Source organism: Genypterus blacodes, unplaced genomic scaffold (genome assembly GCF_046128005.1).
Source record: "Genypterus blacodes isolate CSIRO-AG114 ecotype Tasmania unplaced genomic scaffold, CSIRO-AGI_Gbla_v1 ptg000044l_1, whole genome shotgun sequence".
In the NCBI taxonomy this organism is placed as follows: domain Eukaryota; kingdom Metazoa; phylum Chordata; class Actinopteri; order Ophidiiformes; family Ophidiidae; genus Genypterus; species Genypterus blacodes.
The window spans coordinates 4716466-4738213 of record NW_027466857.1 but is presented as its reverse complement, the minus strand read 5'-3'; the positions used below and the strand labels follow the sequence as shown (position 1 = coordinate 4738213).

Sequence of the window (21748 nt, the reverse complement as noted above, 5' to 3'; positions counted from 1 at the left end):
GTGGATGCAAGGAACTATCTACAACCTCTTACGCTGCAGCCCTGTCCTGAGTGGCGTCGTGTCACTGGGGTTTAGAACTCCTGCACTTGTGCATAGTAGGAGGTACAAAAACATCAGTCACGCACAGGCTTCACGGTTTGACTCCCCCTGTCTCCTTTTGTGCACCGAACAGTGGCTGGTGAGCAGGAGGTTGACAGTTGCCTTGGGTGTTAGTGGGGAGATTGTAACGTGGATTTTGGGAAGGGGCGGTGGGGTTGTACGTAAGACACCCAGCTGCTATTTGCAGATATCTTACTTGTATCCCTAGAGTGTGTTACAGAGACACACTCTAGGTGGACTCGGTGGAATTTTTTGTTCTGCTCCGTAAGTGCTTGTGGAGAACTTGAAGAGGCGAGGGTCTGGTCTAGAGTGTAGCTATACTGCCTCCCAGTGGAACGGAATGAAAATTCAACCAAGCGCACAGCTCACTTTTTGTCCACAGTGTCCAAACTAAGTATGCACAAATGTCTCCAACTTTGAGAAACAAGTTGTGGATAGTAGTTTGGTGACAGACAGACAGACAGACAGACAGGCAGACGAATAGATATGCTGGCATATTATCTGTAGGTGGAATACTGTCTCTATTTATCGCTTCAAAAAGACAACCTGACAACAGTTTGATTGCAGCTGAAGGCTTGAACGCTTCATTTACGGTCTGCGTATTAGAAGAGCAAATACTTGAAGGAGTTATTTCAGGTAGCAGTCAGTCATTACTCACAGCAAACGTGACACCTTTCTCAGTGGCAATGTGTAGAGCACAAACATTTATTTATAGAGCAACATCTTCAGATTGCGTCTGAGGGACAGAGCTTTATCCACAAAACCGTCAACAGACATCTGTGTCATCCAAGTGCCCTTTAGCAAGGCACTGAGACACATTTTACTCACTGTTAGTCACTTTCAATGACAGCTTTAGGTAAACTCAGAGAGGAAGCGTTAGAAATAACAACAATCTTAACTGCTCTCAAGTACAATCCATTTGTTGGGAGTGTAGAATAAACAGTAAGCGTAATGATATTTAAATAGTTAGAAGTAGCGCCACCCTTTTACAGATTTGTTTAAGTATAACCACTTCTCTCAAAGGGAAGCACTTAAAGTAGCACTCTGTAAGGTTGTGAAGTGGATGGAATCCCCCAGAACATTCCCTCCCATCTGCTGCACCCGACACACACACACACACACACACACACACACACACACACACACACACACACACACACACACACACACACACACACACACACACACACACACACACACACACACACACACACACACACACACACACACACACACACACACACACACACACACACACACACACACACACACACACACACACACACACACACACACACACACACACACACACACACACACACACACACACACACACACACACACACACCTACCTACCTACCTTCTTGCCTCTGCTTCTGTCATCTTTTGTAAGCTTAAGAGAGATAGATCCTATTTGAATGCCACGATCATTACAGGCGTTGGCTTGCATTAGCACCTCCATCAGTCAGGACATCAGGGGCATCAAACCCACATGCCCCCGCGTGTCAGGCCCTGCCCCTGTTGAGACTAAATGTGTGTGAACAAAGGCCACGTGAGGGAAATGGGTTTTGTGTTAATCAATACTGGGTGTCACTGCCAATAGATGATCATGATCAGGCAGGAAGACAGAAGTCAGAAGACAAAGAGGGTAGGTGGGAAAGGAAGAGAAAAACTACAATGCAACTGGAAAACAGTCAGTTCACACTTAATATTGCCAGAAATTCTCAAATAATATAAAACACTGCATATTTACCAATAACATTGATATCCATAGCCTTACCCATTCATTTGGAGCAGGAAAGATTTGTTCCAAGGCAGATCTTAATCTTAATTTTGGTTATGTTCAGATTTTCCCAGATGTGTTATTTGCCAGAAATACACATGAATTACAAAAGATAAAGATTATTTCTATCAAAAACACAATACAACAAGAAAGGAAAGGCCCCGACCATACTAATTATGTGGTCCATTCATGCCCTTGATCCAGCTGAGAGTACAAGAACCATTGGTGATAATTGCAAATAAACACTGCACTCTTAAGTATTACACACAAAAGAATCACAGCTCGGAAATTCAACATCACATTTACTGGATATACGCAGCGAACAGCGAATCTCTTTCAACTCAGTTTTCTCAGGGATATGGCCTCGAGCTAAGCGTGGAATTGGGAACTGGCAGAAACCAAACGAGAAACAAAAACCTGGACCAAACAAAGAACATGGACAGCAGGAGAAGAATGAAATCGTTGACATGTGTAAGGATGACAACCTTGGGAGCAGTTTGTCAGTGCACCACTGCACTTATTGGAGGGTCGGTCCCACGTGATTTCCAGTTTAGGTGCATTTACACAAACATTAAACTTCCAGTTATACCGCAATTAATTCAAACTAAATCAATAAAACACCGTAATCATATTTAAATTAGCACAAATTGATGAACACTGAACTAAACTCTACCAGACCAACAACACTATACCACACTCATTCAACACCCTAATGGTTGCTATGTTCATTGTATTCTGTGTGCTTGGTTTGGTTTTCTGGAGGTTACACAATTATATACTTACATTACCGAGTTTTAAGAGGTTGCTTTAGTTACCCTGATGATGGATCTGTTTGAACATGAATTAGTTATTGAATGCCTTGGATGGAGCACAGGTGTAACCAATAACACTGATTACGGCTGTTGTATCAAGACGTGCCGGCGAGCCAGGAAGCCAAATACCACAGGGGGATTGATTAGGTACACCTTGGTTTAGAAAGTCCAAATAGGAAAAGAAATGTGTGTTTGTAGAAGGGAATTATACAAGATTTAGCTGAAAATTTATTTGTCGACAATAGTCATATTTTCAAAAGTAAAAATACATTAGATATTCTTAGATAAAACCCTTAAAATCTTATTTCATTGAGATTCTTTGCACAACAGCATAAACTCCCCTCTGCTTCCACAAACGACTGCTCACATGCGTATTGTTTTATAGCGGTGGATGATATATTGTACATTTCAGCCAATCAGCTTCCAGCACAGGTCAGCCGTTTCTGCATTGTGAAGCTAACCTCTGACCTCTCGATGACACACTTACTATGGATCTCTATTCTAATTACTCGTCTCTCGTGTGGAAATGTGACTTGATGGACTGTGTCAAATACAGGCTGTGTTATCTCAAAGGGACAGGATGGGCCGTGCCGGTGTGCGTGTCATCACAGGCCCCTCGGTGTTATTACTGGCCTCCACACTAGTCCATGAGTCATAGATTACTAAATGCCCCTTTCACTACCTCAGATTGTACAACTTAATGACAGTGAAGAGGAACTGAAACATAAATTAGCTACACTCCAGAAGTCCCCTAATCACCTTTACACAATGAAAAAAAGCCTTTATTGATTCCTTGGGCACAGTTAGCATTTAATAGTTGGCAGAAGGAAACACACCCACTCCAACAAGAGCAAACGGGACACACACAAAACATACTATGTGTCGGTGTAACAAGGCCAAAGGAAAAATAGGCTAATTGTTTGTTGATCGTTTGGGATTCATCTTTATGAAAGCATGCCAAGCTTGGTTCTGACTTGATAAGGGAACAAAAGGGATGAAGAGCAAAATGCTGATCAAATTGGTATCAAAAGTCCACAAAACTGAATTTAAGGTCTTATGGTTCAACTGCTATACATTCGGGGAGGAGGATTCAACCTGATTTTGCTTGTGTTGTCAAATCTATGTTGTAATTCTGATGTCATTACCTTGAATTATAGCTCAGACATGCAAAAACATGTATTTTGCAAATTCACTGATCAGCACAGGAAATCTTCTGCATCTACATTCATACTTGTAAGAAACGTCCAAATATTCAAACCCCTTCATATTAGTGATTCAGCACCAGCCCAGCTACACATTGGTGGTAGTTGCAATATTTCAACTCATATATAATTTACAATGCCATGAGTGTGAACCCTGTCTGAGAATAATGCATATTTGAATTGGTGGGGGAAGATACCCACTATCTTTATATTACACTCTACATTTACTGTTTACATAATTATGTTGCAGTGCGTTTGTCTACCTTCTGCTCAATGTCAGCAAAATCAAGGAGATGGTCACGGACTTCAGGAGGAGGATCAAGGGACATCGGCAACACCAGCCCCTCCACATCAACAGGACCGAGGTGGAGAGAATTCAAATTCGTCTGCACCCACATCAGTAATGACCTCACATGGACACTCGACACCTCCCACAGTCAGGATGGCACAGCAGCAGCTGGATATTCCTCAGGAGAGTGGAGAAGTTCAACACGCCGCCCCGCATCCTCTGCAACTACAAAAGCATCATTGAGAGCGTTCTCACAGGCAGTATGGCAGCGTGGCATGGCAACAGCAGTACAGCCCAGGACCAAGAGTCCCTACAGCAGGTGACGAAAACAGCCCAAAGGGTCACAGACATCACTCTCTTCCCTAGGGGACATCTACCAGCAGAGTCCACAGGTGGGCCCAGAACATGGAGGACCCCACCCATCACCCAGCATGGACTTTTCACACCCATGCCATCTGGAAGTGTCAGATGCTGCACCTCCGGGCTATGAGTTTTTATCCCCAGGCTGTAAGACTCCTGAACAGCCTCACTGTTATTCCTGCGCCCCCACCTGCCCGGCCGCACAACACGCATCACTCTTCAGACTGACCTCATAACTATGCATGCTGCTGTACCTCTCCGTCACAATTTTGCACCAAAACATTGCAACACATCTACAGACAGACTTGTTTGCATTTGCATTCTTTTACCATCAACATATTCAGATCTTAGTACTATGCTTAGACTTGATTTCTGTATTATTGACATGGCTGTAAAGTAAACATTTCATTATGCAGTGGAACTTGTTTGCCTGTGCATATGATAGTCTTTGAATCTATATGCAATGCACATGCAGTCACCCTGACTGAACAGCAGAGATCCTTTTATTTCATCAAAGATCAAACTGAAAGGACTGATGTAAACTTGAAACAAATTTATTATATACTGAAAACTGTAGATCAACTATGTAGATAATGAAATACATGGTGCTTACAATGAACACGGGGAAGTGACAAACAAATAAACACTTGGAGAGATACATGATAAATGCCTTCTTTCTTTACATAAATGCAAAATTCCCAACATGTTTGAGAATATTACAGCACACTTATGTGTTCAAGTGAAACATTTAAGGTAACACAGCAGATGGAATGATAGAATTCCGATTTGTACTTCACATGAGCAGTAAATGAGTTGACCTCAAGAAGCATTTACCACTAATGAAAACTGAGAAATCGCACTTTAATTTTCACACGATGCAGAGAATTAAACTTTAAATATGCCTCCTATCTGCAATATTAACTCTAAAATGTAATGCATCACCCATCACCCTGGTGAAAACCCCCACAATCCTTAAGTCAAAACAATATTTAGTGTGTTTGAAGCAGTTCGTACAGTAAAACAGGGTGCCTACATATCCTGCCATTATTTTAAAATCAAATAATGTAGCAAACCAACGTCAAAGTGCAACAAAATATGCAATAAACCCAAACGGCTGTATGAATTGTAATCACAGCATTGTTGACAGGGAAAGCTTAAACCAAAATAAATGTAAAGCATTTGTGTTTAGCATTTTGAATCTCAACTAACGAGGAAAACACTGGCATAAATAAGAAAAGTGTAAATAAACTGTGCAGATGTGCAGCTTCAGTTGAAAACAAAAACAAGCCTTCACTTTATTTTAGGCCACCACCACAAAAAAAAACTATAAAATAAAAGAAAAGTATTGCATCAAGTGCTGCATCTTAACGGCAACTCTTGTCATTAGAACTCTTTGGCTACACAGTAAATAAACATGGGTAAACATGTCGGTTACAATTAAGGAAACATGTCTGGCAGCAGTGTAAACAAATAAGGAAAGAAGTCATGCTTGATGACTCTGCGTAATGATCCTCAGGCAACAAACTTGTTCTTAGTTGTGGAGCTGCTCTTTGTAGCTGTGTCTGCGTGCGACTGGTATCCAATGATCACTTTTGGTGGAACGCCTAATCTCTCTTTATACACTCGCCTGAAGACAAACACGGAACACACATTAGAGAAGGGGACAATGTGCTTCTTTTATGAAGACAGATTTGATTTCAGAGCATTGAAGAGAGTGTGAACACTTGCCGTCGCCTATGTAACTGTGTATAAGGAGCCTCCGCTCACACATGAGGCGCCGTCACTTCGGTGCTGCCGCCTCTCTTCACGGCACATTTACACCTTGCGTCAACATGCCTTCTCATTTTCTAGATAATTGCGCCACCTTCGCCTAAATATTTGCATGTGCGACTGGAAAGACTGATCTGATAGGACGCGTGCTGTACGCATGTGAACGGGCTCAGGCCTTGATTGGCTCAGATGTCAAAGCGATGCAGACAGCCAGAATGCAGTCAAGTAACAAACACCTCGGTTATTTCAACTGACAGTTATGAAAGATACCTACGCATGAGAGCTATGGACTCACATCAATTAGTCTTTTAAACAGACTTATCTTTATTTAGTGTTGGAAGTTTTTGTCTACAATTTTGAAACGTGGTCGCACGAGGAACAGTTGACTTCCTACAAAGAATAATCATTCCAGGAATTTTATTGGCACCGGAATATTAATGCCTTCCCTTTTGATTTCATTTTAGCACTATTAAATACAGTATTTAGAGTTGATTCTCCATCCACAAGCAAAGTCACCAAAACATTTCATTATAAATTGCCAGCAAAGAGCACAATTCAAAACACGCGCGATTAAGTCGTTTGTGTTTCAGTTGTTGCCTTTAGTAAACCACATTGTTTCCCAGACAACCGAAATCTAAATGAAGACAATATAAATGAAGTGAAACTGATAAGGGAGCTCAGCCTCCATCTCTAAACACAATTCAAAACAGCATTCTGATCAGTGTAGATGTTTGAGAAATAAATGTCCAGCTGTATTATCAATGAATATAGTGTGGAGAAATTATAGAAGACAGTTAACTTGGGTCGAATGGTTAAAGTATATTGTGCCTCACACATCTGCGAGATTTCCTGAAGAGGCGTTGAAAACGTTGATTTGATTCCTTTAAATGTTGCGTTAGTAATTCATCTCCAACTCACCCTATGTGTGTGATGGCCTCTTTGTTTTCATAGTCGGTGGTCCATATTGCTATTTTATCCCCTTTGGCTCGGACGTTAATTACCGCGCCGCACACGTCGTCGCTGTAGTTTTCAAAAGCTTCGCCCACGAGACACAATAGCTGCGGGAAACATTGACATCAGTTCTTCACAGACAATTAAGAAAAAACTAATCATATCATATTGCTACTTGACAGAATTAACATACCGTCTCCAGCCAGAACCGGTCCAGGTCGGCTCTGCGCTGCTGCTTGGACAGCGTGATCAGCCAGCGGCCACCTCGTCTGTTTTGCTCGTCCTCCCACATGGGCTCAATCCCATCCTGTTTCCAAAGAAATGTCACTGGTAGACAGTAGTTAAGTACGCGGGTATTGGACGACAAGCTCCCGCCTAAAGACAGGACTTTGCCAGGGTGTCTCTTTGCATTTCAGCCAGACTCATGACAGCAGAAAATTTGGATTTTGAGACAAGCAAACCGCTCGAGGGCTAAAACCTGATAATGCATGCATGGAAGTGACGAGAAGTTTGAAAGTAGGGAAACAAATCTCCAATTTTAAGCCAATCCGAAGGCAATGTTCCAAAAACCTGAAATAAAATAAATCTCTACATCCCGCACAAACAGATCAGTACAGATTGGCTTACATGGTTCCTATTAGACGTGTAATCAAAAGTGATTCATTTCAGGACGAACTGGCTGCCCAGAACAACATTTTAATGTGGGTATTTAACGCTGCGCGTTATTTGTCCCACACAAAATGGTACAATGCAATTACCGTTTAATTTTCCATAAAGAAAGAACTCATTACCTGCTGGATGAGCCAACATTGACAAAAGGAAATCACTTCAACTCCATTCTAGTCCTACATGACAATCTTGGCGAGTGCGTCTACTGAGTAAAGGAAGGATTAAGTGAAGACCTAAGGACGTGGGACGGGTTGATGAGGCCAAGTCGCTTTTCTGTCAAACAATAAAGACTAAACCTTACAGGATGTTGGTGGTAGATCTTGACGAATTATGTTTGTGAAATCAAATCTTTAGCTTGACTGAACTGGAACTGATATAAGGTAAATATTGATTCCGTTAACCAATTTTGAAGAGACAAAGTTTGAAGTCTGGATGGGCTCATGTCGGCCAAAATGTTGTGGTGTTACGATGCTGCTGCTGTGGCAATCCAGGAGGAACTCAGGAACAAATCTGTCACAGCATGATGGGGTTATAGATTCAGGCTGGGGTCAAACTCTCACTTATCACTGAGCTTATCGATCGCTGAATGACGGAGGAACAGCACAGGTTTACAAAGTAAACGTTTAGTTGCGGGACGTGACCGTCGCTCACAGTCACGTCCCGACTTCTGAGCAAACTACCTGGTAATTGCTAAGTGCTCTGCAACAGTTGGAGCTCCGACACCTCACACACACACTCACTCACTCGGATCAATGCGGGTACAGGAACAACTGTGAGCAAAACACGGTTACCTTAAACAGCGAGTAGTCGCAGCCAGACATCAGGTTACTTGATAGCTGAATATGATTGTATAAACTGGGGAAGAGAAGTTGTTAAATGCATTTCAGTATAGTGCAACACCGAAGCTTTTCACAGACCTTTAAACCAAATTACAGCACTTCCTACTCATCCAGTTGTCAAAAAAACAAGATACTGAGAACTACATTGGCCTATATTGGGTGAAAAACCATCTTTAACGCCACTAATTCGATCCGTTTAAAATCCTCCACCACAAAGAGGAAAGGCCTTTTCCTGTGAAAGAGGAAAGGCTAGACAGTTCAGCCAGGTCAAGACAAAACCTAAACAGTATGTAATCCTGTCCAAACGCTGGGACGATGAAGTGCAATGACATTCCTAACAACTTCATTTAGCCCATAATGTATCTCAGTGACAATTCATTAGAGTACTGAACATTGCAAAGGACGACGACAAACGTTATATTTCTATTTGTGAGGGGGAAAAAAAACCACTGCCTGATGTTGATTTAATCGTCTACAAGTGAGAGAGAGCAGGCAGTACGTGCGAGCGTTTCAACAACAAGGAACTCGATTTCAGTCCCTCCCCACAGCCCTAATATGACGGAACACAGTTTGGGGATGAATCCTTACAAGTCCAGTCAGTTACACAATTGCATGCTTACGCCCAGTAGTCTTCCACAGTGTCAAACTTGGAGATGAGACGAAGGTTTGCTTGCCACGTTTTGCTTTTGTCATTCTTGAAAAACCAAAGGGCCCACCTGCAATTAAAAAAAAGACAAGTCATGTAGTGCAGACAGCGGTTTATATCGATCTAGCTGACTGCAAAAATCCATGAAATTGTAATAAGTAATACACTGTACAGCAGAGTGCAGAAACAACACTGTGCCATGTTTGCAGATTCTGAAATTGTGACAACAGAACAAAACAACCACAAACAATGACTGAGCTAAAAAATGAAGTTGGATTGATCGACATTAAACCAATTATTTACAGTGCATGCCCCTAAAACAGGGACTCTTCTTCTGTTGGCGAAAAACATTCACTCTGCTCTTACTTGTTTTGCAAAGGGTGCTTCATGTACGCTTCAGGACCTACAACCTTTGGAATGGTCGTTTCACAATTTTCCTTTTCAGGATGCGAAAGAATTGAAGTTGGTATCTAAAACAAAATAAACAGAATAGCACAAAGTCGTGTTTTCCTTTCCAGGTTCAAGCAGGTCTGGGAAATACACCGGGCAGCCACATTATTAAGTGCGGCGATATGTCAAACGCAATCCAGTGCAACAGAGCTGCATCACAGCCTCCCGTTTGTGTGCAGTTACAAAGTATCAGAGAGGTATTGAGCCGCTAAATAACAGTAATACGTTTAACCAACACCTCTCCATCAGTAGTAACAAAACAACCCTTTTGGAAAGCTTAGCAGGATTTTTTGCAGGAGAGTTTTGCACTGGTGTACCTGAGAAAGTGCTTTGAAATACAATTCAAAATAACTGTAGCCCTTAATGATCAGACTTAATAGTGACAGTAATAATCAGACACACACATTGCAGAGGACATGAGTAAACAGATCACCTTTACAATACTGCTACAGTTGATTGATAAGTTCTGAGCCTAGTATAGAGGGGTATACGTAACACTGCGATTACTTCCATCAAAAGCATCACCCTTGTCTCCCCCCTTTCTTCTCTTGCCACAGCCCATATTGAGATTTGCAACTGCTGGTACAGTAGAATGATGTCATCCTGTAAAAAGCTGTGCCTATGATATCATCATACTAGAAACTGATATCATTTGGAGTCTCTAGTGACATTGTTTTGTCATTTAAAAATTAATGAATGTTTTCTTCCCTGCTGTTTATAATATAGAGTATAAAATAACGACTTGATTGATAAGTTCTGTGCATCATTTTCAAAATAATGCTTTTTTTTTTTTTCATAAACCGGTGGACAAATGAACAGAGGCACGTTGGTGTCACGCATCAGCTACAAACTACATGAAACATTCCATCTTTACGCGTGTTCAGGTTATTTTTCCGTTTTAGGAGCAGAGAGTGAAGCGTTGCCAGGTCAGAGAGGCTAACGAGGGGAAATGCGACACAGCTGACGAAGGGCCGACACCTGTGGTCACTCATCCGAGCATCAGACTTCATGTCATGGGAGCGACAGAGACGTAGTGATTTAGTGACACGAACAACTATAAATAACACAACTTTATTGCGTTAACACTAATACAATTATCCTACGAATCACGAATCACTCGTCCATCAAATGCTAATGTATGGCTAACGACTTCTTCAGTTACCTGTCGCGAGCTCAGACTTCTCAGTAGTACACAGACTTACATTGGGGATAACGACAAAGTCAAACCAATTCCATATATTTCCCCTTTTTTGACTTCACCTTTGTTATGTTTTCTTACCGACGTGTACCTGAAATTATAACTTACAGGTTCAGAACCAGACTTATTGATTTACTCGTTGTTTCGCTGTTTACTCACCACGACAGCAGTCGCCATCTTCTGGGAATCAACATTCACAATTTAGCGCTGTTAAAATAGCTGATTGGACCATCTGGTGCACGACACCGCGCATGCGCACGAACCCAACAAATTATACACTAATTTGGTTAATGGCCCAAAACAAAAGTTGAGCCAAAGATCAACTCAGTAATCATCTTCTCATTTTTATAATGTACACTGACAGTGAAATAGCATTCGTCCTTCATTGGAACTGTGTGGAAATCTAAGTTTTCTTATGCTGATTTTTCTCACGTCACTAGATATTGGACCATAGATATCATCTATGGTGGGCTCAGAACTTATCTGTCAATCCTCAGTCATCATGATGTTCCTTTCAACCACCTACTCAATATTATGTTTACATTTATGGCATTTAATTACCTCCTCCTGACACACATAGCAATACCAAAGCTCAAAGCAAAACACCATTCCACCTTTAACTGAGCAAACACCAAACTATTTTAGTCTGTACTTCAATTTTATAATTAAGTTGGGGGATAGAAATGTGTCCTCACCTTTAGTGTGATTGAGCCATACGTAGCTATGACCATGTTGAATAACACTGAAATGGCCACTTAGTCAGGAACACTAGCACAAACCAATGTAATCTTATGCAACACTCCTGCAATAAATCCCAAATTTGTCAGCCAATGTTAAAATATTTACACCGTCATAAAAAGGTATTGATTCAACAATTCAGCGATTTGAGGTCATGTTTGATATTTCCTCTGAGGTTTGTCCACAATCCCATCCCTGTTACTTATATAGGAGTGGACACAGCAGGAGACACATATATTATGATGCAATCAAACACAATACTAATAAATTTAAGATTCAATGTTGGATTGCATTGCACATGTTGTATAATCTGGATTAACTGCAACAGATGGACCGAACTCCTTTTTGCGGTTCTATTGCATGTTTAGATCCAACACAGCACTAAAGTGATGAATAAAATGTCAGATGAAAGGTCAGTAAACCCCCCCCCCAGCTGATTCTGAGTATGTCATTGTCTAAGTCTAAGAGTACTGTTGGGAAAGTTATGGGGCTTGCTGGATGCATAACAATACCAATCATATTTTACAAGAAAGATCACAGGTGCAATATTTGTAACAGTCAACAAGGCGAGCCGAGTTTATTTTGACTTGATCACAACAAACTGTCTCAAAGGGTTTCAGAGAAGACATGTAACTAAGACATCCCTACAAAAATGTAAAGAAAACGGCACAATAGCAAAAAAAAATGCATTTTCAAAAACTCTTCAATGAAAAAAAGAATCAATACTGAAAGTTTATGTCATTTACAGTAAGTGCAGAGTTTTAGTCTAAGGCTATGAGAGAAGATGGTTTAAACGTTGGCTGTGATGAACGTCAATATTTTCGGCACTTCAGAACTTCAGCACTGCGCGGATACTGCAAAGGTAAAACAGAACAGGCAAAACCATTGATAACGGCAAAAATGGGTAAAAGATATCAAACGTAAGTATTAGATTTTAAGTTTAGTAATTCTGAACTAATTTAATTTCAAACCTCTTTCCAGCATGCATGAGGTCAAACGCCTCATTGATCTTCTCGAAGGGCAAGGTGTGTGTCACAAACTCATCCACCTTCAGCTTCTTATTCATGTACTCCTCTACCAGTTTGGGAACACTCTCCACACTCTTCCAGCCTGGTGGGGGAAGATCAAAACCATCTTAAGGAACCAAACGTCCATGACCAAAACTATTAATTTGTCCCATCAAGCTTAAGATCTTTTAATTACAAAGCAATTTTATATCTTATCCCCCTCCCCAACACACGCACACACACAAATCTGAGATGCATTGAAACTGACAAAAGCAACCGACTTCCACCATTCTCTATTCCGTATTAAAAAAAGAACCAACAGTTTTTGATTTTCAATGCAACATATTGTATATAATTTACAAAAAGGCCTGGGAAATGTATATCCTTGGAAGTGATTATAAATAATTGGATTGTAGTGATATTTAAAGTCGACTATTTGCTTCAATTGGTATGAATGGCGTATCCAATCTCATAATCGGTCATTCAGCCTTTTTAAATGGACAATAGTTCTCCCTGTGCTGTTTGCTATCATCGTGCACCACACTGAACACGGACAAGAGGAAGAAAAGAAGAGAGTTGTCTGAGAAGATAAGGGAGAAAATAATTGCCCGGAATGGCGAAGGTAAAGGCTACAAGAGCATCTCCAAGGAGCTTGACGTTCCTGTGACCACGGCTGCTAATATTATCAGGAAGTTTAAGGTCCATTGGACCGTAGCCAACCTGCCTGGATATGGCCGCAAGAGGAAAATTGACTCCGAGATTGAACAGGAGGATAGTTCCAATGGTGGAAAAAGAATCGAGGAGAACTTCAAAGCGGATACAAGTTGACCTCCGAAGTGCAATGGTGTCACAGTGCCATCAGTCGCTTTCTGAATGAAAGTGGGCTGCAGGGAAGGAGACTAAAGTCCCACTTTACAAAAGGGAAGCATCAAAAAAAGGCACAGGGAGTTTGATAAAAATGCATGTTTACAAACCCAGTGTTTCAGGGAGGATGTGTTTTGAACAGATGAAATCAGAGCTTTCTGGTTAGTCACATTAGCTCTATGAAAGGAAGAAAACAACACTGTCCCTACTGTGAAACATGCTGCTGCGTCTCGAATCCGTGTGGGGAACAATGACATCAGAAAATGATCCAGGCATTCTGGAGCCGAACATACTGCCCAGTGTCAGAAAGCTCCGTCTCTGTCTCACATCAGGTTTCCTCCGACACGATAAAAGACCCTGAGAGGGGAACAAACTACAAGCTAAGTGTAGAAGTCTCATTCAGAGCGACACAAAGAGCTTGATTGCTGTGCCTGCCTCAGAATGATGTACTAGAAAATATGAAGTTATGTCTGGCAATACATTTGTCCAGCACATTCTCATTTTTTATTATTTAAAATAGCAAAAGCAACGTCTCAGTTCCATTAAATGAGGACTCAAGAATGATGGATCGCAAATATTATCAGTTTCAACATATTTCAGAGAAAGTTGTGGGGATTTATTTTTGTATTGGAACAGTACCAACACTTTCAGCCTTGTCTGTAAATAATGTATTGGCGAGATATCCTCCACCAATTTCACAGTAATCCGAAACTTCCTACCATCTCAAACACAATTTCATAAAGTGGCTTTGATCATACAGAAACGGGAACTGCATTTACATAGCTCAGTCACTGACCTCCAAAGGCTGTGCCTCTCCACACGCGGCCTGTGACCAGCTGGAACGGTCTGGTGGAAATCTCCTGCCCAGCTCCGGCTACACCGATGATGACACTCTCGCCCCAACCTTTGTGGCAGGCCTCCAGTGCAGATCTCTGAAATCATTATCGTTGGTCATTCTGACGGTTTCTCCCTCTGCTGAGGCGTTGAGAATGGGATTTCATGTACTTCAAACTGCAAACTATCATGCATAATGGATGTTATCTGCTGCCTGGCTGTTCCATCGCAAAGTGTTGACTATTGTTACAGATCAAATCTATATAAGGTCTTCCGTGTCCAACCAGCTTCTGAAAACTCTAAACTGTGTAATATAAGCCATTTTGTTATTATAAGGCACTTCAAACACTAAAACCCTGTAATGGGTTAGGACCTCCATGCTAAAATTCAAAGCCTTACACATGGCAATATAAGACATTCCTTAATAACTTGTGCTTTAGAAGTGCGCCCTCTAGTGGAGTATATTGCAGTAACACTTACTGGCTCACCAAAACAAAATTAGCCTTTTGCTCTCCCCCTCCTCAATTCTTTTCATCGTTCAATAAAATGTGAAAAATGGCTCAGTAACAGTTGTTTTGCTTCCGTATGGAGTTGCTGTAGAATGCTGACGAGAGCTTAAACCTTTGTAATGCTATAGAACCGATATAGGTTACACCTCAACAGCTGTCCAGTGACCTGTCCGTCCCTGTGATTGGCAGTGACATAAATAGTGTGAACATGAGTTTGGGCTCACCATGATTGACACATTTCCAATGCACTCAAAGGAGTAGTCAACCCCTCCATCGGTCATCTCCACCAGAACCTCCTGGATGGGCCTGCTGTGGTCCTTGGGGTTCACAAACTCAGTGGCTCCAAACTCCTTGGCTTTCTCAAACTTTGCAGGGTTGATGTCCACGCCAATGATCCTGGTTGCTCCGGCCACCTGGCAGCCCATAATCACAGCCAAGCCAACAGCCCCAAGGCCGAACACAGCAACGGTTGACCCCGCCTCAACCTGAGTGCAGGAAGAACAGGATAAGCAGAGTAGTTTTCAAACTGTTTTACAATAACTACTCTACAGTCATAACTCATGTCTGAACCTGTAAGTTGTTTTGGCTTATATCATCTAGTCATCGCCTTTTCTTGTGACACACATTCATTATATTATTCTTTATTTGATAGCTTTATGTGCATTGAGTCACCGGAGACAGAAAGATGACAAAATCTTGCAAGCACATTACAACAGGATCCCAGTGGTGATCCCCATTAATGATACTATTAAAACACTATAAGGGTCACAAAGGCACCCTAACCGCATAGGCGACAGCCTGTATCACCCACCTTGGCAGTGTTAATCGCTGCACCGTATCCTGTGGAAATGCCACACCCGAGGAGGCACACTTTATCCAGAGGAGCCTTCTCGTTCACTTTGGCCAGAGAGATGTCAGCCACCACGGTGTACTCGGTGAAGGTGCTGGTTCCCATGAAGTGAAACACCTGCTTTCCCTTGCAGGTGAAGCGCGAGGTATTGTCAGGGAGCAGACCCTGGCCCTGGGTTACTCTGCAGAGAGGAAGCACAGGGGAGGCTTGGTTCTTTTCATGCGAGTATGATGAAACTCACTTGCATGGAAATCTGAAGAGATGATGATTGCCCTGGAGTAATGCACCTCAGGCTGCAAGATCAACTGCTGATGCAATTTCTCACACGAAGAAATTATTTAATACTGTCTCATTGTGTTCAAGAATGTGTAAATTACTCAATATTACCTGATTTTCTGGCAAAGGTTGGTCTTGGGATTTTTACAGAACTTGCACTCCCCACATTGCGGTACGTACAGTGGGATAACAGTATCACCTAGGGAGGAGGAATGAATTGATCATTTTAAAAAGTTATACAAGGATTATGAATTCATAACTTTTCACGTATGTTTTAGTGTTTTGTGCGACATCTCCTCACCTGTCTTGAATTTGGTGACACCCTCACCCACACTCTCAACTGTCCCAGCACCCTCATGGCCTAAGATCACTGGGAAAAGCCCCTCTGGGTCACTGCCACTCAGAGTGTAGGCATCTGTATGACAGACCCCAGTAGCAAAGACCTGAGGTAAACATTGTTGTGTTCATGTGAGACAGGTTCATGTGCTTTTACAGCATAAAATGTGGGGAGCAATATGTTTTTTCTCATAAAACCCAATCCCAAAACAAAATCAGAGCAGCTCCCCTAACAGAGCTTCCTCACAGCTGGTCTGTTCTCTTTGGTCCTTGGTATTCTTTAATTAAAATTGTTCCTGTGACAGTAAACAATGAACAATTTGACACTTAACGGAACTACTGGCCTGTGAAATGAAGTCTAGCAACTGATTAATCAATAAAGCCTTTTAATACACTAATCTTCTCTGCTTACATACTGTAAACATTTCCATACTGTCTGCTTAATGAGATGATCATTGTTCCAATGCATTACTTTATCAAAAGCCATTTTGCAAAAAGTATCTTAACTATTCTGTTGCTCAGACTTGGAAATGTGTCTACATCTTCTGTCTTTCAGTCCTGTAGTGGCAGATACATCTACTCCTACTTCTGACTCAATGTTTACAACGCAACCGCTTCATTCAAGTTCATGCCGGGCCAAGCCAGATTGTTCTGGCATGAAAAAAATGTAGTTTACCTTGATGCGCACTTCATGGGCCTTAGGCGGCGCAACCTCTACCTCCTCAATGGACAGAGGCTTGCCAGCTTCCCAGGCAACAGCAGCCTTGCACTTGATGACCTGAATGCAAAAAGCCAATGGTCAAAAAGTGTCAAGTCTGTAGTTACAATATGTAATCCAACACTAGGTTTTAAGTGGAGCAATAGTGTGAGTGAGTGAGAGAGAGGGGACATGGTGCAGCCTTTGGACTTCATTCAAACTTATGTAAGACTATACACGCCACCAGATTGCTGCATGATTAAGTATTCACTTTAATTGACATTTCAGCTAAAATCGACTTAATCACCTTTTTTCAATAATTGTAGTATACTTGTTTGTCTCTTGCAAATGCAGCTGTCCAAATATCCTGGTTAAGTAATGCCGACGGAGCAGTGTTTCTTTGTACGTGTTCACTGAACACACACACAATGCACGCTACATGGGACAACGGTCACGTTTTACGCGACAAGAGACGTTACTGCCGCTAACGCAACAACACATAAATAACAAACGAATGCAATGAGAGTAGTAATGGCGCATTTAGGAGGAAAAACTACTTACTTTACCAGCTGTCTCCATGTTGGTTCTTGTGGCACGAGGGGCTGGGCAGCGTGCGCGCGGCTGTGACGAGCTCTCGTCTGGGCCAATCACAGGAACGGATGAGGGGCGGGGGCGCGCGTGAGCCGGGTGCAGGATGTGACAGTCACGTCAACACTTTACACCAGTGGTTCTCAAACTTCTTCTTTCGCGCCCCCCTTTTATCGATACGTTTTTTGTAACTCCCCTGTAACCAGAGGTTTCAGGTGAGGTTACAGGGGGCGCCTGACACACTGGTGGTTTCGGACGGTGGTCCCGATGGCCGGAAATAATCTAAAAGCAAAAACGTGTTGTCCGTGACGTTCACGGCACCCGCGCGCACAAAACTTGTGCCGGGTTTAATATCGTCCCCCTATAACTATAAAAAGATTGCAACACCTGAGAAACAATTCTTACATTGGCTTCTGTACATTTAACAGTTTACATGTGGAAAAGTTAATTAATTTGGGTAAAGTAGACAAATTATAGGAATTGTTTTGATTTAGTTTACCTGTGTTGATTAAGTTCACCAAATGGCCTTGAAGACCCACTGCATGTCCAGGTACTTTCCTACTGTTCACCATCCCAATTAGATGACAAACCTATACCCACCCACAAAAATGTGCACACAGCCCAAAATTCGAAAAATTCATAAAGGACATAGTAAAGCACCTTTTAATAAAGGACTTGACAAAAAATTACACAATTCGGCTCTTGTTGAACACATTCTGGGCGTGAATATGTTTAACTCACTGAGTACAAGTCAGACATTTCTACATATCTGTGGAAAATATATGAAGCCCCCAACTTGCGTGCTGGAAATATCAATGGAATTGTCTTAGCTGAATGACACAATCAGCACAGGATAATGACATGCCTGTTTGACCCCATAACGCTCTGTCAACACTTCCGTCATCTTTTCGTTGCACAAAAGCACGCATATGAATCTTTTAAATAAAAGTCATTAAGATTCATCAATTGTTAAGAACAGGTACAAAAATAAAACAAAATGAGAAACTTCGGTCAAGTAGTACAAAACGAGGCGATGTCCCTGTTGTGATACTCGAGTCAATGAGCAAGGCCGTGGCTCCGTCTTGAAGTAGAAGGGACCTGGGACGCAACGGTGACTCCAGGCTGTCTCATCATCTCCCACCTACACACGGACAAAGATTTAAAATGCTGCAGTTACAAGCAAAGACTGTCAACATATTGGTACCTGCACTTCAGTTAATACCACCGAAATGTCTGAGTATATAAAACCAGCTCACCTCTGAATCCCCGTCCGCCGCCGCCACCTCTGAATCCCCGCCCACCTCCACCTCGTCCACCACCTCCAAATCCTCCGCCTCGTCCACCACCTCCAAATCCTCCACCACGGCCACCTCCGCCCCTGCCGCCGCGAAATCCACCTGAAACCAAGATGGTAGCAAAGCATAACTTCATCAGGCACTCTTAACCAGGCGTCGCCAACAGGCCAATTCTAGATCTTCACGCTTTAGGATGTGGAGTGACCAGACATTTTCCAAAGCAGTGGATAGATCACAGGTTAAAGAAAACAAAACAAAAAAATTATTCAAGTAAGAACACACTACCTCCACGACCGCCACCTCTTCCTCCTCTACCCCCTCTTGGTGGACCCTTTTCTCCTGGTGGCCTGGGGAGGAACCGCTGTAGTGGGAGGAGCTTCATTGGATCTATGTAGAACTGAAGGAGAAGATGTGTAATGTGTCATGCATCTCTGGACATCAAGATGATGAAGTGCAGTTTGAGCAGCACATCATGGATACACAGGAGTTGGATGTTTTGTTGGGTTTTTGTACCTTTTGCAATTTCTTGAAAGAAGATGCCTTCATATTATCAGAGAGTTTGACTGAAAAATACTGCAAGAAGCTGTCAAGGAAACAATGTTTCTCAGCACCAAAAACAATGTTGCATTCAAAGACATTGCTATTAACACAAATACATTTTTAAAGCAGGATGAGGCAGAATTCCGGGAACGAGAGCAACTAAAAGGATACAAAGTCGCGCAGCTGGCCGAATATCTCATCCACCTTCCCTATCTGCTCCTTGTTTTCCAAGTATACAGGCGCGTTGAAGTAGGGAACTTTGTTTTCGTCTGTTGTGCACTTACACACAATCTCGTCCTCACAGGGATGCATGAACTCCCCCACGGCTGCAGGGCAGAAGGAAACAAAAAGAGATACAAACAGATGTAGCTTATTGAACGTCATCAAGACTTCAACATTCACCAGCTATTTCCCCCTCAATTTTAGACACAAGCTGATGCATTCATTTCCCACATTATTGAGAGCATTGTTCACTTAAATGCTTTTATTTTGCAATTTCAATGCACAGTGAATGGTATTGATTAATGATTTATTTAAGTGAAAGTACTTGTGAGGAAAGCTCAGTCACAAAGAAGAAGAAAACTCATCACGTTATCACATCGTCCAATAGGTTAATGCACATCTGAATTGTTCTAATGCATTTCTACTCAATTTCAGTTTAGTTAATTTCTCATGGAGCAAATTTGGATTCAATAATATACCAATAATCAGCACCACCATAATCTCTGGGTACACAATTCCAAAACAGACATTGCTTTATCAACTTCTGTTGTTATGATGTTAGAATCAGTATGCGTGTTGTATGATCTTACCAACAACATGGTCTGGAGGGCCGTAGTCTTGATATTTATTGAAACCGCCTCTGCCTCCTCCACGACCGAATCCGCCGCCACCTCCACGACCGAATCCGCCACCACCTCCACGACCGAATCCGCCTCCACCTCCACGACCGAATCCGCCTCCTCCACCACCTCTGCCTCCTCGGTTAAAGCCTCCTCCTCCTCCTCTAAAAGACATTTTCTTCAATACTTCTGTCAGAAACAAAGAAGGGCATGTTCATTAAAAATACTGCACAAAACACCAAATGTGAAATTCAACTCAACATAGCAAATCCAATCATGTTATGATATTAAGCACGGTTTTACTGAGAAACGTAGAACATTAAGTACTTCTTTCAGATATCCCAACCGATTGTAATCGGTTTGTTTTGATGTACTGCTGATGAATCACATGAATTCAGGACAGTGGGGAGAATCTTCAAGAACATCTGGACTATTAAGTCCCAGGAAAACTTTTTAATAACCTTGGTAACCGAATAGTAGCTCCCCAATGGCGCAGTTTAATGGCAGTGAAAAGTTACAGATCGTTTATTAATAACGTGCGTTCGTTACAGCATAACTGCATAATGAAGTTTTGATATAGAATTGGCACGCAGCTACAGTGTAGCTTCAGCAAAACGAAGCATGCAGCTATGCTGGTAGCACGCTATGCTAACCCAGCCATTCAAACTACGGTATTCGACTGTATGTTCTAACTCAAACAAACACGTTATTATTGCATAGACTTCAGAATACATATTTCGATTTCTTTAGAACATTATCGATGTGCAGTTCGGTGTATTTACTCACAGGTTCCCCGGTTAGCTGAAGCTATTTACTCCGGACAACTTTCATGCGATGTCCACACGTGTGGCTTCTGCTTCGTTTTCTTCTTCTTTCGAGAGTATTGGCGGTTGACGAAGCTTAGTAGGTGCAGTACCGCCACCAACTGGACAGGAGTGTGAACAGGAGCTTTCGGCCGAAATTAAAGAAGGGAATAATACAAAGGAAACAAATCTTACATTATTGTATCTAAAACAGTTTCATTAAGTTACAGTGTAACACAAAATACTACCCACGGTTCTGAACACGTTGAGCATTTAGCTGTAAAAGTGAGAATAGTGTCAGACACATTGAAAAACAACTACTCTCAAGTATCAAATACTGATATAATTAAAAACCTACCGAGAACAGCAATCTTGAGATGAAAAACTGAGAAAGACTCCCGATAAACGATGAGATATCAATAGATGGGTGGATTTCATTTTGAGTAATTTCATTCTTGACTCGGCTCTCTCCGTGAATCACGTGACGAGACTCCGCCCAAC

General features: G+C 41.9%; 3 protein-coding genes across 5 annotated transcripts; all 3 read right to left on the bottom strand.

The window, feature by feature from the left end:
• Positions 1-5083: 5083 nt before the first annotated feature.
• Positions 5084-11321, bottom strand: LOC142999473 (eukaryotic translation initiation factor 4E-1A-like). The gene is given in 8 exon segments (XM_076149065.1): positions 5084-6172; positions 7234-7373; positions 7460-7573; positions 8727-8790; positions 9395-9490; positions 9787-9890; positions 11228-11257; positions 11259-11321. Coding segments are annotated over 8 exon segments (726 nt in total). The 3' UTR covers positions 5084-6057.
• Positions 11322-12354: 1033 nt separating this feature from the next.
• On the bottom strand, positions 12355-17816 carry adh5 (alcohol dehydrogenase 5). The gene is made up of 9 exons (XM_076149064.1): positions 17741-17816; positions 17159-17260; positions 16448-16589; positions 16258-16345; positions 15832-16051; positions 15245-15505; positions 14474-14609; positions 12778-12916; positions 12355-12660 (listed from the first exon to the last, which is right to left on the bottom strand). The coding sequence occupies exons 1-9, from the start codon at positions 17756-17758 to the stop codon at positions 12636-12638; spliced, it is 1131 nt and encodes a 376-aa protein (XP_076005179.1). The 5' UTR covers positions 17759-17816; the 3' UTR covers positions 12355-12635.
• A 591-nt stretch (positions 17817-18407) lies between these two features.
• gar1 (GAR1 homolog, ribonucleoprotein) lies at positions 18408-21727 on the bottom strand. Of its 3 annotated transcripts, XM_076149063.1 has the most exons (9): positions 21606-21727; positions 21231-21392; positions 20550-20633; positions 20415-20519; positions 19774-19928; positions 19576-19635; positions 19348-19459; positions 19024-19164; positions 18408-18908 (listed from the first exon to the last, which is right to left on the bottom strand). In XM_076149063.1, exons 3-9 carry the CDS (start codon positions 20617-20619, stop codon positions 18898-18900), a joined length of 654 nt encoding a protein of 217 aa, XP_076005178.1. In that variant the 5' UTR covers positions 20620-20633; positions 21231-21392; positions 21606-21727; the 3' UTR covers positions 18408-18897. The 3 variants fall into 3 exon arrangements, with proteins under 3 accessions (XP_076005178.1, XP_076005176.1, XP_076005177.1); XM_076149061.1 differs by having other exon boundaries at positions 20415-20633; XM_076149062.1 differs by having other exon boundaries at positions 20415-20630.
• Between the last annotated feature and the right edge of the window lie 21 nt (positions 21728-21748).